The sequence below is a fragment of the Euprymna scolopes genome, chromosome 37 (genome assembly GCF_053919585.1).
Source record: "Euprymna scolopes isolate OS-2025 chromosome 37, ASM5391958v1, whole genome shotgun sequence".
Lineage (NCBI taxonomy): Eukaryota > Metazoa > Mollusca > Cephalopoda > Sepiida > Sepiolidae > Euprymna > Euprymna scolopes.
In genome coordinates this window covers 35,935,532-35,952,866 of record NC_136518.1, presented here as the reverse complement: position 1 = coordinate 35,952,866, position 17,335 = coordinate 35,935,532, and the positions used below count along the sequence as shown (strand labels likewise).

Sequence of the window (17,335 nt, the reverse complement as noted above, 5' to 3'; positions counted from 1 at the left end):
TTTTATTTACTTCTGAAATCACGACTCTATAATAATATATACAAAATCTGGACAAATTAAAATATCATATTTAAGCGTATTTTATGTCTGGGCAAAGTTGCTCCATCCGCTAGTTTCTAATGTATGGAATTATTGTTATATTATTGTTCTTAAATTCAAACTAAATCACAATTTTATATATATTAACAGCAAATTTATAATTAAATGTTTGTATATTGGTGTAAATTTTTATAGTATATGAAACTATATTACCTATTATTCTTAGACGGGTTAAACTGTGGTTAATGAAATGAATGAAAATGCCCCTATACATAAAGAGTAAATGGCTGTATCTTACACTCAAAATTAAAAGCAAAGGCGAATCACCACGTTTTGTTGTTGAATAATTCAACCATATAAAGAGTGAATGCCATAATGTTGCATTCTAATTTAAGAAAACACAAAAAGAAATTCATCTATGTTGCTTTTGAATAATGCAGCCATGTAAAGAAAAAATAACTCTGTTTAATCCTCTAATTTTATTAATTTAATAAACTCCTGTGGTACACGAACAGTAATTGAGGAATTACTGGACGACAGTGGACGACTAGAACATTCACACTGCACACAATGGAGAAGGACACTGTGTCATCAAATTTGACTATGCTTGCAATAGTAAAGGTCCTATCTTTTTGGGTAGATGACCCCACACTTTGGTTGACACATGTAGAGGCCCAAATGATCCACGGTGAGCTTACCAAACTCAAGCACATCATGCCTTTGCTATTACACGAGGTACTGGCTGGTTCGTGACTTAATCTGGACCACCTACATTGGTTACATACAACACTTTTAAGTCAAAATTGATTAAGCAAACATCAGATTCACAACAAGTGCCTCTGTCAGGTTGTCACAGAAAAGAAGCTGGGCGATAGGAAGCCTTCTCAACTCTTGAGAAAGATGAAGCAATTACTAGATGAGAACCTACTTCAACCGGACATTTTGAAGCAACTATTCATGCATAGACTGCTGTCCAGAGTTCAAATAATACTCGTGTTCAATACCGGTCAAAGGTTTGGCCGACCTTACTGGCAAAATAATGGAGGTCACAACGTCAGTCTCCCAAGTTAACCAAACTCCAGCCCCAACCATCTTTCTTACCACACCTGAATTCTACAAAGACAACATGGACGTCAGAGAGATACTTAAAAAGTAATCTAAACTCATACAGGAGTTAAGCAACCAGATGCGGAATCTAACCACGAGGCAGCATAGACCATACTGTCCTCAACAAGATGGGTTTTGTCGCTGATGCTCTGAGAGTCGAAATAGGTATCCACATCAAGACAACAGCGATGATACACAATTATGTTCTTATCATCATTACGGAGAAAAAGTTGTGAGATGCTGAAAGCCCTGCGCATTTACACAAACATCTAAATCAATGGGAAATGGCACAGCCAGGCAGTAAATGCGACTGACACCCATACGCATCACACCTTCTATGTCACCAACAGGAATTCTGGCATACATTTTCTCATTGATGCTGGAGTAGAAGTGAACATTATTCCAAGCAAACTAATAAAGGAATGATGGACACAGACACAGGTCCTTTTACAAGCCACGAATAACTCTCCATTTCCAACCTATGGTCACAAATTGATGACAATGGACCTAGGTTTGAAACGCACATTTCAATGGATATTTAAGATGGCGAAGTTCCCATTCCTGATTCTAGGGGCAGGTTTCCTACACCATTTCGGCATACTTGTCAACGTCAAACATGGGAGAATAATGGATAACAATACTGGACTATCAGTGCAAGACAGAATCAGCAAATTGGCAAAAAAAAGCCCAGTCATATTAAAAAATGCAGGAGACACATACACTAAAATACTTCAATGTTTTCCAAACATTGCATGATCTGTCTACATGAACAATACTGTCAAACACAATGTCACATATCATATACAGACTCAAGGTCCACCCGTAAGCGCACACCTGCACATCCGCACAGACTCCGACCTGATCGCTTAAAGACAGCTAAACAAGAGTTCCAACACATGCTGGACTTAGACATCATTCGTTCGCCTCAAAGCAACTGGCCGTCACAACTCCACATGGTCCCCAAAAAGACATCGGGTGACTGGTGTTCTTGTGGAGATTATTGGGTACTTAACAGCTGAACAGTGCCGGATAACTATCCGATCCCTCACTTGCATGATTTTTCTAATTCGTTCAACAGAAAATCAGTTTTCTCCAAAATCGAGCTCATGCTCACATACAATCAAATCCCTGTCAACTCCAAAGATATCCTCAAGGCCGCCATCATTACTCCATTCAGACTTTTTGAATTCATTAAAATGTCTTTTGGATTGAAAAATGCGTCCCAGGCTTTTCTACGATTCATAGATGCAGTCACAGTGGGATTGCCTTTCATGTATGCATACATCGACAAATTATTAGTGGCAAACTCGTCTACAGAGGAGCATATTTAACACCTCAGCCAATAGTTTCACAGACTATCGGAATATGGTGTGATCATCAATCCTAACAAATGTGAGTTCAGTGTTTCATCATTATCTTTTCTTGGTCAAATGGGAAAATGTGTTCTTCAATTCGTCGCTAAAATCCACAGAAAAGGCCCCCCCTCTATCAGAAGAGATCACATTCTGGTTACTTCCTGTCTGGAGATAACTCCATGGGTGCTTCCTGTTATTAGGAATGGATGACTCTTTTACTTATACATGCCCTGCCTCTGTAATCACAGGATGACTTGTCATGGTAATCTTTGTGTGCACCAGAAAACTTGTTTTGTGACATAAAAGTTGTCCCAGTGGAGTGAATTGACCAGATATGTACACCTTCCTGTGGTATCATCAATTACCTTTTCTTCTTAATTATGCTCGCTATGTGATCAGACATTGATATGCCATTTGACCTCTGTTGCTTTCTCAGTTCTTAGTGTTGAGACAAAATGTGAGCCATCCACAACTGGTTATATTTTACATAGAAACCATCTACTCGCACTTGGTACCATCAGTTCTCATGTGTCTCCACAGTCCTCCCTGTCTTCATCCATTGATGTGAGAAGTTACCATCCTAGTTCTAGCTCTGCAACAAAGTTTCCAACTTGGTGTTCCCAGTCTTGGATGGGGGTATTACAATGGGTTAGTAATACCCAAATTGCCTGATCATGCATCTATAGCTGTCCATGTTGTTGGCTAGTATATATTTTGCAGCTATAATGGCTAACTCTGCATGATCGTTGTTTTGACTGATGAGGTACATTTCTTTATACCCCAATCCGTCAAAAAGGAGTCATACTCCTGAGATTTAAACAGTGATTTTCCATCTGAAAAGATTTCTTCAGGCACATCGTCAGTACAGAACCAAGTTCTCAAGGTATCACATACAGTTTTGACTCTCTCTGACCTCATTAGGGCCACTTTCCCCCATCCAGTACATCAATCAGCATACACTATAAAATTCCTATCCTGCAAAGTCAACCACCACTTGAAATCGAAATCCAATAGGCAATGCCCATATAGGTTCGAATCCTGCTTATGATGCCATATAAAATGGGAAAATGTGTCCTCCAGCTCGTCGCTAAGATCCACATAAAAAGCAAATGGCAAATGACCGCCCCCCCCCCACCATCTATCCTCTATATATAGCTATCAAGGTTACTTTCTGTCTCAGGGGAGATGAATCCACAGGTATTTCCTGTTATCAGGAGGAGCTAATTCTCTTACAAGAACACACAAATTGGAATCCTTTTATTTTACTGTTTAATAATGCAACCATATAAATATTAAATGACTCAATCTTACCCCCTAACTTAAACACAAAGGGAAATCACTCTATTTTAATGTGTAATAATGCAACCTTAGAATGAGTCAATCTTATTCTCTAATTAAAGAACGCCCAAAGGGAAATAACTCTTCCAAATCATATCTGGAAAAAGAACCCGCAGGGAGCAGAAGTAAGTATATAGGCACCAAGGACCGATTGATAATTAATAAGATTATCCTACAAAACTATCCCTTTTACTTTTGCATCTAAGGCATTTTCTTGGTCTACTTAATTATTACAGACGTTTTATTCCACACTGTGCAAATTTCCGGTCTCCTCTTTCTAACCTGTTATGTAATTTGAGGAAGAAAAACCAGCAGATTTCACTTGTTGAATTTTGAAAAGCAGTACTTACAACAGCAACATCTGGCATTTCTTTTTTTTTTTTTTGGAGATGAACGAAACCCACAAAACATTATTACAGCACATTTGACCATGAACCTTTGACTATATATCTTACAGTGAGCCTTAACTCTTAGGTTGTCGATTTGTGATATATGCTGATTACTGCTCACTTATGTTCACACTTGTTAAAGTCACCAATTCCATTTTGTTTTACAATTTACCAGCAATATTTAACATATGTAGCATTACCTTACCCTTTTCAATACATTTACACACACACACACACACACAATTATGAGAAAACTTAAGCTGAAGCTAAATCTAGCGAGATTCAGCCACTCTTATGAGTCGTAGACAACAAAATACGTGTCAGTGGATAATTATATTTGAAAAAAACAACAAAAAAAAACAACACGCACACACACACACCATCAGAAGGCAATTCCAAACATGAATTATCTCCCTTTTGTAACTTTGTTGGCACTACTATTAATGCTATGAAAACACTGCACGAGCAAATTCACCTCTTTTTTTCCATTGGGCCTCACCTCAAAAAACAATACTCTAGTTTGAAAGTCAATTTAAATGTTTGATTTTTTCTGCTCACAGGTTTTCTAATCACCTTAAACAGTCTGTCATATGTGTCTGTCTCTGTAACATGCCTTATTCCACAGTTCTTTTTATGCATCTGGTATAGTCTCATTTGCATAGAGATAGCAAGAGTTTGTGTTACTCATGCATGATCATTAAGTATAACAGTAACTGCAAGCCGACATTTTTTTTCTTTTTCTTGCCAAGCAACCAAACTCTACAAAGCACACACACATGCTTTCCTGATAACTTATGATTTTCCCTACAAATACACTATAAATCCTCCAGTAGTCTGGCAGCTGCTATGAAAACACCCAGCAAACGTTATGTGTCCTCTTCACACAAAACACATTATTCAGAATGTAAGACTTTCATCTACTTACACCTACACACACACGCATACAAAACACATCATTTATAGATTCTCTTTGTAGACATTCTCAAGAACACAACTTTATAGCAAGTCCAGTCAAGTTTGTGACAAATAAATGTTTTCCTATACTTTATTGTTTTCCAGTTACTTTGTTTTCATTATTGTATACTTGTATTTGAACATGGATTCATATAGAAGTGATGCTGCCAAACATCAGCCAAATATTTCCTCATATCCCCAGCGATCAGAATGCAGCAGCAAATGCCTTGTCTCACTTTTGTAGCATCACTTCTCTTTCTAAAACATTATTACACAGATGCACAGTTGGAGGCGTTTTCAGACCCGAGTTGTCTGCCCTTTGGAAACGCCAGGTGCTGTTACTATTGTAATTATAAAAAGAGCTGTCAGGCAAAATTCAGTCTCTTTTATCCAACTGGCTTCGATTGTGACACATCCCAAACCTTTACCTGGGGACTGCTATAACAAACATTTTGTCAATGTACTTGCACACAAATGCACTAATCTGGTATATACTTTTCTCATCTTACACCTACACACATATATGCACATGCACACAGTCTCCTACTCAGACTTTGTTGAAAACATTATCGTGAATTCAATTTTATAGCAAGCATCATGTGAACATTTTGCCTTTATATGCGTTCACACAGAAACACACAATTTGATACATAAACCCCTACTTTCTATGTCTATACACCCGCACATAATTCTAATTACACTCTCTTTGTACATGTACTTACAAACTGAATCAGTTTTGCAAACAAGAAAGTCTTTTATATTGTCTCCAAATTGTTGCTTTGATTTCAATGGTACGCTTGTATATTGAACACATAAATACATATGTGTGAAAACTGGTGCTATCCAAGCATCAGCAAAACATCTCCAAACCTTCCTATAAATTCTATGTCATCACATTTGGATATTGATGTACAATAAATGGCCACAGACTAGTACATCTAAAAACTTTAGAACTGATTAATTTACATACCTGCCTGTGTCCACTACAAACATGCAGAACATCTGTGATAACAGATTCATCTCGCCCTCTTGTTCTGACTTATCTTCAAGTTATCTTTGATATCCACCACAATGTGTCACATCTCCGGACTCAAAGTCACAGTGAAATTGATTTTGGCCAGATTTTTTATGGAGAAATATGAGTCCTGATATCACAGCTTTGACACATTCTTGCTTTCACAGTATCGGTTACACGGTTCTATTTTGGTTATAAACATTGCATGTCATTTTCAAAAAATATAAGTGTTAAGACACACCTAAAAAACATTGATCACGGCTACAACCTTTTTCTTGAATGGTCATTTTTATTCTGATAGTTATGAAAATGTACGCGTTCCATCATTCTACGTCCTTTTCTCAAACCTAGTCGAATATTAGCATGTAAATGTTGACCAAAAATAATGTAAATACAATCAATCAACATCCCAAATATTTTTAAATTTGTTCATTATTTATTATTTGTTTTTACTCAACATCACCATCATAATATGGTTTCACATGATGAATACAGCGAACTTCAACCAGAAAAATTTGCTTCAATCGTGAGGGGGGGGGAAGACATCTCTTGGTCTCTGGGTTATAGCAGATCCAGCTTTCATCGTAGGCCACCAGAGCATCAAGAACTGCAGGATCTGAATTGATTAACTTGAACATCTCCATTCTATGTTGACATCTTAATTTCTGATCTTCTCTGAACACTCTTGGGACAAACTTTGTGCAAATTCTCTGCCTCTTCAGTTCCTCACAAATAACTGTATACAATTCCCACACTGAATCAAACTATGCACTTATTGTCTCTATAGACATATGACGGTCCTTATCTATGAAATTCTTTATTTGGCCAATCAACTCTGGTGTTCTGACTTCCTTACTCCTTTCACATCTCTCATCATCCCTCACAGACTCCCTGCCTTTCTTGAATCTCATATGCCACTCAAAAACTGATGCTTGATTCATACAAAAGCAGTTTGAAGCATTCCATACATTTCTGTGGCATTTTTCCAAGTTTAAAACAGAATATCATTGCATATTGTTCTTCTAAAGTGTCCTTACGTCCAGACTACATGTTTTAAATTCGCCAGCTGTGATAATCAAACTTTAGTATGTTGTATTCCAATTTCTTTCATTTGAATCTGAAATCATAAAAATTAGTCCTCTGATGTAGAGCAATAACATAGCAAATTTTCAAGAGTCTGCTTTTCCATAGTTTGTATAGTTAACACAAATCTGACGTCACGGAATCATGCGTATTTTTTTTTTTTTTTTTTTTTACAATCATTTGCCAATGCCTAATGTGCAACAATTACAAACGAATTTACTCATTTTGATTTTGGCCGCTACATAGAATGAACAAATGTAATAGTAGCCCAAGTACTAACGAAAGTTTACTTTGTTTTCAGGTGTTTTTTTTTGTTTTTGTTTTTTTTATTGATGGATCGATTTATAGAAAAGAATGCCAAACACACACACACACACACACACACACACACACACACACACACACACACACGAGTAAATGAATGAATGATTTTTTTTTTTTTTTTTTTTACGTTAATCAATCAACAAAACATGCCAGGATGTTTATCTTAGTTGCCAGTAGCAACCGCCGATTGATGAATAATATTGAAGCTGATTGTGATGGTGATGGTGGTGGTGATGATGATTTACTTGCCTCCCCTCGAGAATTAGACACAAAGTCGGTTTTTAATGCGGGGAAAACCCAGTTCCCCCAAAAAGGGCACTCTGAATAGAAACAAAAATAAAATTTTTAGATAATAAACAAGCTTGATGAGGGTGCGGGAGGGTGGGAAAATGAGACAGAGAGAGAGAGTTTGGTGTCTTAAGTAGAAAGTGAAATGGTCTATGATATCACAAAGTTTTAAAAAACTGTAAAAACATGTTTATCAACCAAGGTTAAAAATTATACATGGTTTCGTTATTAGTAAAACTAATACTAATACTAAGTAAGTGATCAATTTATCAACAATTCTTATGATTTTTGCGGTTATATTTTGACCAATCAGCGACCAGCATATAATTTTCCTCTGAAAAAAAAAAAATGTGTATCTTCCGCTCTATCGCTAACAACAAAACCTTGGCAACAACATCAGGTAATTCAAAAATTAAAAACATTCGAAATTTGCAAAGTTTATTTTTTTAAATTTCTTTTAAAAAACGTCGGGTTGTTATGAATTATTGGTTTTAAAGTGAACATCATTGTTATGGTTTAATTTATTCGTGTGTTGAAGATCGTAACTTTTATGTTTGTTTTATTTTTTAAGTTATTTTTTTAATTAAATATTTTTTCGCTTTTCTTCTTTAGAAAAAAAAAGTATTCATTTATTCATTCTGACAACGGTGACCAGTTCTTTACATTTTTGCGTCGTATCTCAACAGCAAATAAATTGGTATTTGTTTACAAATAACACCATCACGAAAAGGTGTTTTGAAGAATTTTTTTTTAAATAGACATTTAGCTGGTAAACCCATACAATAAATGTCACTAATTATGCAAAAATATAATTCTACCAGCATTTTGTTTAATTTTCGAATTTGGAGCGATTATCGCGGCTCTACTTATAAAAACTGTCATTATCTTTTTCGTTCCTAATAGACTTGATAAAACATTTACTCAAGTAGAAGAGTAACTTATCTTGCCTTCGGTAACATTCATTTGTTGTATATATTATCAGTTACAAAGTATAAATTATAAAATAATAACAGAAATAAGGGTAACAAAGAAATAGGGGTTGTTACGCTACAACAGAACACCGACTACTCTAATTTGTTTTGTTTTTTTAGGGGCTAATAATAATCAAACCCGTCGCAAATTTACCGGTTGCATGGTATATATACCACTGGATACTCTCGGTAGCCACGCTATTTTACGCCATTTCACCACCTTCAGTAGTATTTTCTCACACGATGCGTTCGCGTGCGCACGCGCGTAGTGAAGTGACTTATCACATCGCGGAGAAATCTTTTTAGCGGACATTTGAAATAATGTTTTTAAAAAAAATATAGTTCGTTTTTTATTACGTACTTTTTAATGCTTTTTAATTGATCTAAAAAATTAAGTTTTCACGAGCGGTTTACAAAAATATTCTGTTTTCCATTTTTTTGCGGAGGGTATTCAATTAAAGAACTTGTGCACTTGTGCAGTTTAACAGGCGACTTCTGACACCCCTACAGAAGCACTGCTTCTGTAGGGGTGTCAGAAGTCGCCATTACAAAAGGAGTGATAAACATTTGATTAATTAGACTTGCTATTTTTCGAAGCTTATAACAACATGAATAATGTAATTTCAAACCTTTTTTTTTTCAATAAAACGAGCAAAGACTAAATTTTAAAATAAAAGGTTCAAGCTGTTTTCTAGGTTGGCAGTATTTTTGCGCGAACAGTTGGCAGAGTAGGTGGAAATTTTCTGTTTCTATGTCTATCCTTGTAGCCATGTCACTAGTAAGGGTGCTGGAGGTAAACGTTTTGTCTGGGCTGACGTTATCCGCCTGATAGTCAGGGACCCGAACCTTGGATTAACCACTAAGGAGGCTGTCCTATCAGCAGGTGCAAAGTACTGGGGCTGCTGTATTGCCATTTGGTGAATGGAATCTGGACCATGCAGTAGCTTCTGGTGGGGCCTCTCGATGCCATATTAGTGGGTAATTGTTACGGCTTTACCTTATCATGTGGTACAAAAAAAAAAAAAAATTCTTCGTTTCTTTTTCTCTCTTAGTTTCCCCTCTCTGTCCTGCTCTAAGTAAATCTGTCGACCTAGTCCACAAATTCCAAAATTTCATCATGACAAGTTTCAAAAAAAAATACACGATTAAACCCGGTTCTCCAACTTCCAACGTAGACCCCTACTACCATGTCTCCTTCTCCAACATCAGGGGTCTACGTTCTAACCTTCCAGAGGTTGAAACCCAATTACAGGAGACTAAACCAGACCTTTTATTTTTAAGTGAAACTGGCATTGGACAGGCTATTTCCCTTGATGAGTTTGCAATTACAGGATACTCTAACTTAACTTCTAAATCTGACCCCCAAGATCGCCATGGGCATGGAATATGTGCCTATATTAAAGATAGCTTTCCATGTGGGAGGGACATCTCCAGGGAAGATCCTAACTTACCTTATATGTGCTTCCGGGTTGCTTTAGCTCACACTACTGCATTTATATTTACTCTCTATCGCCCCCACAACAGCGGAGTTACTATCTTTCAAAGCATATCTGAGAAAATTGACCAAGTCCTTTCTACTTATCCTTCAGCTAACATTCACGTATGTGGAGACTTCAATGTTCACAACGTCGAATGGTTGACCCACTCAAACAAGACCGATGATGAGGGGAGGTTCTGTCATGATTTCTCCATTGCCTATGACCTCACTCAGATTGTTCAGGAACCTACCCGTGTGCCCGATAATGACGGCCAGTATGCGAGCCTACTAGACCTTTTTCTCACAACTTGCCCTGAACTATGTTCAGTTTCTGTTCTGTCGCCTCTTGGATCTTCCGACCACTCTGTTGTATCAATTAAGATAAAAATGAAATGTAATAAGTCCCCAGACGTACCTCTTCATCGTACAGTATATCGATACACTAAGGCTGACTGGGATAGCTTCCGTACATTTATATCTGATCTACCTCTGCATTCCATGTTTAAAAAGGATGTGTCCTCTATAGTATTAGACCTAACTGAATGGTTAATTGTAGGTATTGACCATTTCATACCCTCTAAAAAGTTTCAGCAAAAACCTAACAGCCAGCCATGGTTCTCTCCAGAATGTGCTGCTGCCATTGCGCACAGAAATCACTTTTTCCACTGCTTCAAACGTAATAGATGTATGGAAACTAAAGCCGTTTTCAGGACTGCCAGCAACCATTGTAAGAAAGTAATAAGGAACGCAAGAGAGTTGTATGCTCAATCTGTTAAGTCCAAAGTAGCTGAGCAGCGGCTTGGTTCCCACCAGTTTTGGCAAATAGCAAACAGAATCCTGAACAGAAGCGTGTGCTCCATCCCAACTATTATCAATGGATCTGAGGTAATCTCGTCAGCATCAGACAAAGCCAAACTCTTTGTCAAGAACTTTGCAGCTAATTCTACCCTTTGCGACCAAGACCGCCAACCCCCAATATTTCCTCTTGTATCAGAAAACACGCTATGTGATATACGTATATCTGTACGTGATGTTGCCAAACTAATCAAAAACCTTGATTCCAGTAAAGCAACTGGCCCTGATGGTATTCCAATTATAGTACTCAAAAAACTTCAACCTGAACTAGCGCCCATACTTACAAAACTGTTTAAACGTTGTCTTAAGGAGAATAGTTTCCCATCTCCCTGGAAAATCTCATCAGTATGCCCTGTATTTAAGAATTCAGGTGATCGCTCATCCCCCTCTCAGTACAGGCCAATAAGTCTCCTGTGCGTCATGAGTAAGTTGCTAGAATCTGTATTAAATACAGAAGTAATCAAACATCTCAACAAAAATAACCTTCTTAGTGACACTCAATATGGTTTCCGTTCTGCTAGATCTACAGCAGATGTCCTTACAGTTATATCGCATAGGATTAGCAAATCTCTCGATGGTGGCAATCTTTCTAGGGCAATTGCTCTTGACATATCTAAAGCCTTTGATAGGGTATGGCATAAAGGTTTACTTCATAAGATCGCTAGCTATGGTATAGCTGGAAAAGTCTTCTCAATTATTAAATCATTTCTTTCTGATAGATTCATAAGAGTAGTAGTTGAGGGGCAAAAATCAGAAGCTCACAATATTAATGCCGGTGTCCCTCAAGGATCCATCCTGGGCCCAACTCTTTTCCTGATCTACATTAATGATCTTCCAAATCATATCCTTACATCATTTGTAGACATTTATGCTGACGACACTACCATTTATGGTACCACATCTAAGACAATAAACGAGCAAGTTCTCTCCAATTCTCTCTCCTCTGATCTTGAGCACGTAGTACAATGGGGAAAGGAGTGGCTGGTTACTTTTAATGCATCTAAAACCAAGCTTCTCTCTTTACATCATCAACATTCTAATCCACATTTGTCATCAATTGAAATGAATGGCTCTCGTCTTCAGGAGGCCTCAAGTTTTGACAAGCTTCTGGGCTTGACCATTACTCCTGATCTTAAATGGAACACGTATATCAAATCTGTTGCCAAGGCCGCTGGAAAAATGGTGGGATCTTTCTATCGATCCAGTAGATATCTCACTGCTGATGCTATTCTCTATCTATATAAGAGCCAGGTACGTCCAAGGATGGAATACTGTTGCCACATCTGGGCAGGAGCTGCTAGAAAGAACTTGTCCTGCCTTGATAGAGTTCAAAATAGACTTCGTAGCCTCGTAGGAGATGTCCTTTTCTCCTCCTTGCAACCTCTATCTCATAGAAGAGATGTGGCGAGTTTGTCTCTGATGTATCGTTATTTTCATGGAAAGTGTTCAACTGAGCTTCAATCTATGGTCCCCCCTCGCCAAACTTTCACAAGAAACACTCGTCTAGCTGTAAACACTATCAATAATTTCCCCCACTCTTTATCTGTGCCTAAACCTAAACGTAGATTCCATGAACAAAGCTTCTTTCTTAGAACTGCACGCCTGTGGAATTGTCTTCCGTTTTCCTGCTTTCCGGCTGACTACAATATGGTTTTGTTCAAGTCTAAAGTAAATAAGTTCTTGATGAGCCGTTCCTTATAAGTTATTAAATTTACCAAATTTTCATTACTAATGATTACTATATTGACCAACTTCTACTGTACACTCTTTAACCCTTATCCTTGAGTGGCCTCTGGGCCTTGATAATGTGGTGATGCCTTTGTAAAAAAAAAAAAAAAAAAAAAAAAAGCGAAAAACATATGCAATATTTGTTTTTAATCGATTTTCTTTAAAAAAAGATTTCACATAATTCAACAAATTTTAACTTAATCCAAATCTAATAAATGCCAAAAATCACTTACCTATAAAAAAAATACTAATAAATGAGTGCTTCTATTCTTCATTTATAAGAATTTATCCATAATTTTATATTCCATGTAATTTTATATTCCATGTACTTTTTAAATAAAAGAATTTTTTAAGCAACCATTCGAAAAGACCGCATTTTCGTCACTGTTAGCAAAACGGTATTTCTTCTCTTTCTTCCAGTTGTAAAATATGGATGCCTAAAAGGGCCATAATTATTTATTTCAAAAACATAAAAACACATATGTATTACCGTCGTGACTTGTGCGTGAAAATATGGGTCCCCGTACTTGAAAAATAATCACATTTCATTCATCAGTTTTAAACAGAAATCGTGCCACCAATTTTCCATTTTTTTTTATATTCTCTTAAAGAAATACATGAGTTTTTGATTTAATATATTTCATTTCTTCTTTATTCAGTGAATTTCTTTTTAATCTAAAAAAAATAAAACATTGGATGAAATGAAGGTATCCAATATTTACTGGACAATATAACTAAAATGTGAGGTTTCACTTGCAGAAAAAAAATCAACGTGGTTTTTAAACTTTTGACTTTACAGGTAAATTTGCACAAAACTATTCTTTTTTTTGTTTTAAATTAGATTATTTTATTTGTTGATCTTTTATCTTCAATTTGTAATATATAAATCTGACGTGAGAAAATGAATTATTTTCATTTTAATAGATATTTTAAAATGGGGGCTAAATTTAAAAAAAAAGACGTTTGTCTAGAATATTATATTCAGTTTATTGAAAAGAGCATAAAATTTCACATTAAACCTGAAAATATCGTAAAAATTGAACCAATAGAAAAATTTTTATAGATTTTTAAATTGAAAAAATTTAACTCGTAAAATTCACTTCATTTCATTATGTAGGAAAAATGGCTGCATGAGTGTACGCAGGCACTTTGTAAACACTGTTTTTTTAAAAAATAAAAAAATAATATTGCTATTATTTTTTAAAAACTTTAATAGTTTATTTTGGAAGTATATTCCATAAAGAAATTAAACAAACCACTTTAAAAAGAGAACTTACGAGTTTTGTATATTTTATTTGCAGTTTTGTGTTAAGGGCGTCAAAAATTCTGACACAACCGTTTATCTATAAGTAAGGCGCCGACATTTACCGAGTAGGGAGGGGGTTGGGCGCCACCACCACCCCCGCCCTTCAACCGTCCCCCTCCCCAATGTAAACCAAATTTTCGTAAAATGTTAAAGGGTATTCTAAGCAGTAAATGTCGGCGCCTTACTTACAGAAAAAACGGTTAATTAAACTGAAGAAACACCTGTTAAACTACACAAGTTCTATAATTGAATACCCCTCCAAAAAAGAATGGAAAACATGAAAATATGTTTTTGTAAACCGCTTGTGAAAACTTAATTTTTTTAGATCAGTTAAAAAGCTAAGTAACACATGCAAAAAATGAACCACATTTTTTTTTTATGAAAAATATTTCTTGTCATTCAAAATGTTTGCCATGTATTCATGCGCCTTGTGAAACGTCAAGTAACTATGCGCATCTGCACATTTCAGTTAGAAACTGATCATGCATAGCATTAATGAAGGTGGAGAAATGGGGCAAAGTAGTCCCAGATACCAGGGGTTCATACCATACAAACGGTAAATTTGCAACAGGTTTGATTATCAGATTTGTTGTCAGTGACCTCGAATACCCCTAGAAAACCAAATAAGAGTGGTCGGTGTTCTATTGTCGCATAAGGTAATATTTACCGAAATAAGTAATAGAATAAAGGTAAAAAAGATAAAACATCAAAATATAAAATAAATGATAAACAAATGGTAGAATAGGAGGATAAAAACATAAAGGAATAAGGATTTTTAAAAATATACAAAAATAGTATAAAATTCTAAAAAATAGTATAAAATTCTAAAAAATAGTATAAAATTCTAAAAAATGGTATAAAATTCTAAAAAAATACAAAATTCTAAAAAATAGTATAAAATTCTAAAAAATAGTATAAAATTCTAAAAAAATACAAAATTCTAAAAAATAGTATAAAATTCTAAAAAAATACAAAATTCTAAAAAATAGTATAAAATTCTAAAAAAATACAAAATTCTAAAAAATGGTATAAAATTCTAAAAAAAATACAAAATTCTAAAAAATAGTATAAAATTCTAAAAAAATACAAAATTCTAAAAAATAGTATAAAATTCTAAAAAAATACAAAATTCTAAAAAATAGTATAAAATTCTAAAAAAATACAAAATTCTAAAAAATAATATAAAATTCTAAAAAAAATACAAAATTCTAAAAAATAGTATAAAATTCTAAAAAAATACAAAATTCTAAAAAATAGTATAAAATTCTAAAAAAATACAAAATTCTAAAAAATAGTATAAAATTCTAAAAAAATACAAAATTCTAAAAAATAGTATAAAATTCTAAAAAAATACAAAATTCTAAAAAATAGTATAAAATTCTAAAAAAATATAAAATTCTAAAAAATAGTATAAAATTCTAAAAAAATACAAAATTCTAAAAAATAGTATAAAATTCTAAAAAATAGTATAAAATTCTAAAAAAATACAAAATTCTAAAAAATAGTATAAAATTCTAAAAAAATACAAAATTCTAAAAAATAGTATAAAATTCTAAAAAAATACAAAATTCTAAAAAATGGTATAAAATTCTAAAAAAAATACAAAATTCTAAAAAATAGTATAAAATTCTAAAAAAATACAAAATTCTAAAAAATAGTATAAAATTCTAAAAAAATACAAAATTCTAAAAAATAGTATAAAATTCTAAAAAAATACAAAATTCTAAAAAATAATATAAAATTCTAAAAAAAATACAAAATTCTAAAAAATAGTATAAAATTCTAAAAAAATACAAAATTCTAAAAAATAGTATAAAATTCTAAAAAAATACAAAATTCTAAAAAATAGTATAAAATTCTAAAAAAATACAAAATTCTAAAAAATAGTATAAAATTCTAAAAAAATACAAAATTCTAAAAAATAGTATAAAATTCTAAAAAAATATAAAATTCTAAAAAATAGTATAAAATTCTAAAAAAATACAAAATTCTAAAAAATGGTATAAAATTCTAAAAAAAATACAAAATTCTAAAAAATGGTATAAAATTCTAAAAAAAATACAAAATTCTAAAAAATAGTATAAAATTCTAAAAAAATACAAAATTCTAAAAAATAGTATAAAATTCTAAAAAAATACAAAATTCTAAAAAATAGTATAAAATTCTAAAAAAATACAAAATTCAAAAAAATAATATAAAATTCTAAAAAAAATACAAAATTCTAAAAAATAGTATAAAATTCTAAAAAAATACAAAATTCTAAAAAATAGTATAAAATTCTAAAAAAATACAAAATTCAAAAAAATAATATAAAATTCTAAATAAAATACAAAATTCTAAAAAATAGTATAAAATTCTAAAAAAATACAAAATTCTAAAAAATAGTATAAAATTCTAAAAAAATACAAAATTCTAAAAAATAGTATAAAATTCTAAAAAAAATACAAAATTCTAAAAAATAGTATAAAATTCTAAAAAAATACAAAATTCAAAAAAATAGTATAAAATTTTTAAAAAAAATACAAAATTCTAAAAAATAGTATAAAATTCTTAAAAAAATACAAAATTCTAAAAAATAGTATAAAATTCTAAAAAATACAAAATTCTAAAAAATTGTATAAAATTCTAAAAAAATACAAAATTCTAAAAAATAGTATAAAATTCTAAAAAAAAAATACAAAATTCTAAAAAATAGTATAAAATTCTAAAAAAATACAAAATATAAGAAATACAAAAAGTATTAAATATTATTGTGAAATATGCATTTTGTTTTTAGTCTATAGTAGTTATCTCCCTCAGATTTATCCACCTCTAGCACAGCAGCACCTATGCCAGCTACCTTTGTTCAGTGACAGACACATACTTCGCAAAAAATTTTCTGCATTTTCTTTACTTAAAATTTTTCTCTTGATGACTCTGGTGCTGTTCTTCATTATTTTAATTTGAAAACTGTCCAGTCTCTTGATTCTATAATTACCACTCAAAAGATGGTTGTTAGGGTTCATTTTGATCTTGACCAGTCTAAGGCTTTTGCTCCCGATTCAGTATTTTTTTTTTACTGTTATTTTCATGCCAAACAAAGCACAGTGCCACTTTCATGTAAGGG

The 17,335-nt window shown here is 33.2% G+C and overlaps 1 protein-coding gene across 1 annotated transcript in view; it reads left to right on the top strand.

Annotated features, from left to right (window-relative positions):
- Positions 1-609: 609 nt before the first annotated feature.
- LOC145261168 (centrosome and spindle pole associated protein 1-like) overlaps positions 610-17,335 on the top strand; it is a 174,948-nt gene continuing 158,222 nt past the window's right edge. The window contains exons 1-3 of the mRNA XM_080119490.1: positions 610-784; positions 1,954-2,150; positions 3,902-3,964. Of these exons, the coding sequence (XP_079975616.1) occupies positions 610-784; positions 1,954-2,150; positions 3,902-3,964 (435 nt within the window). The remainder of the gene's footprint in view (positions 785-1,953; positions 2,151-3,901; positions 3,965-17,335) is intronic.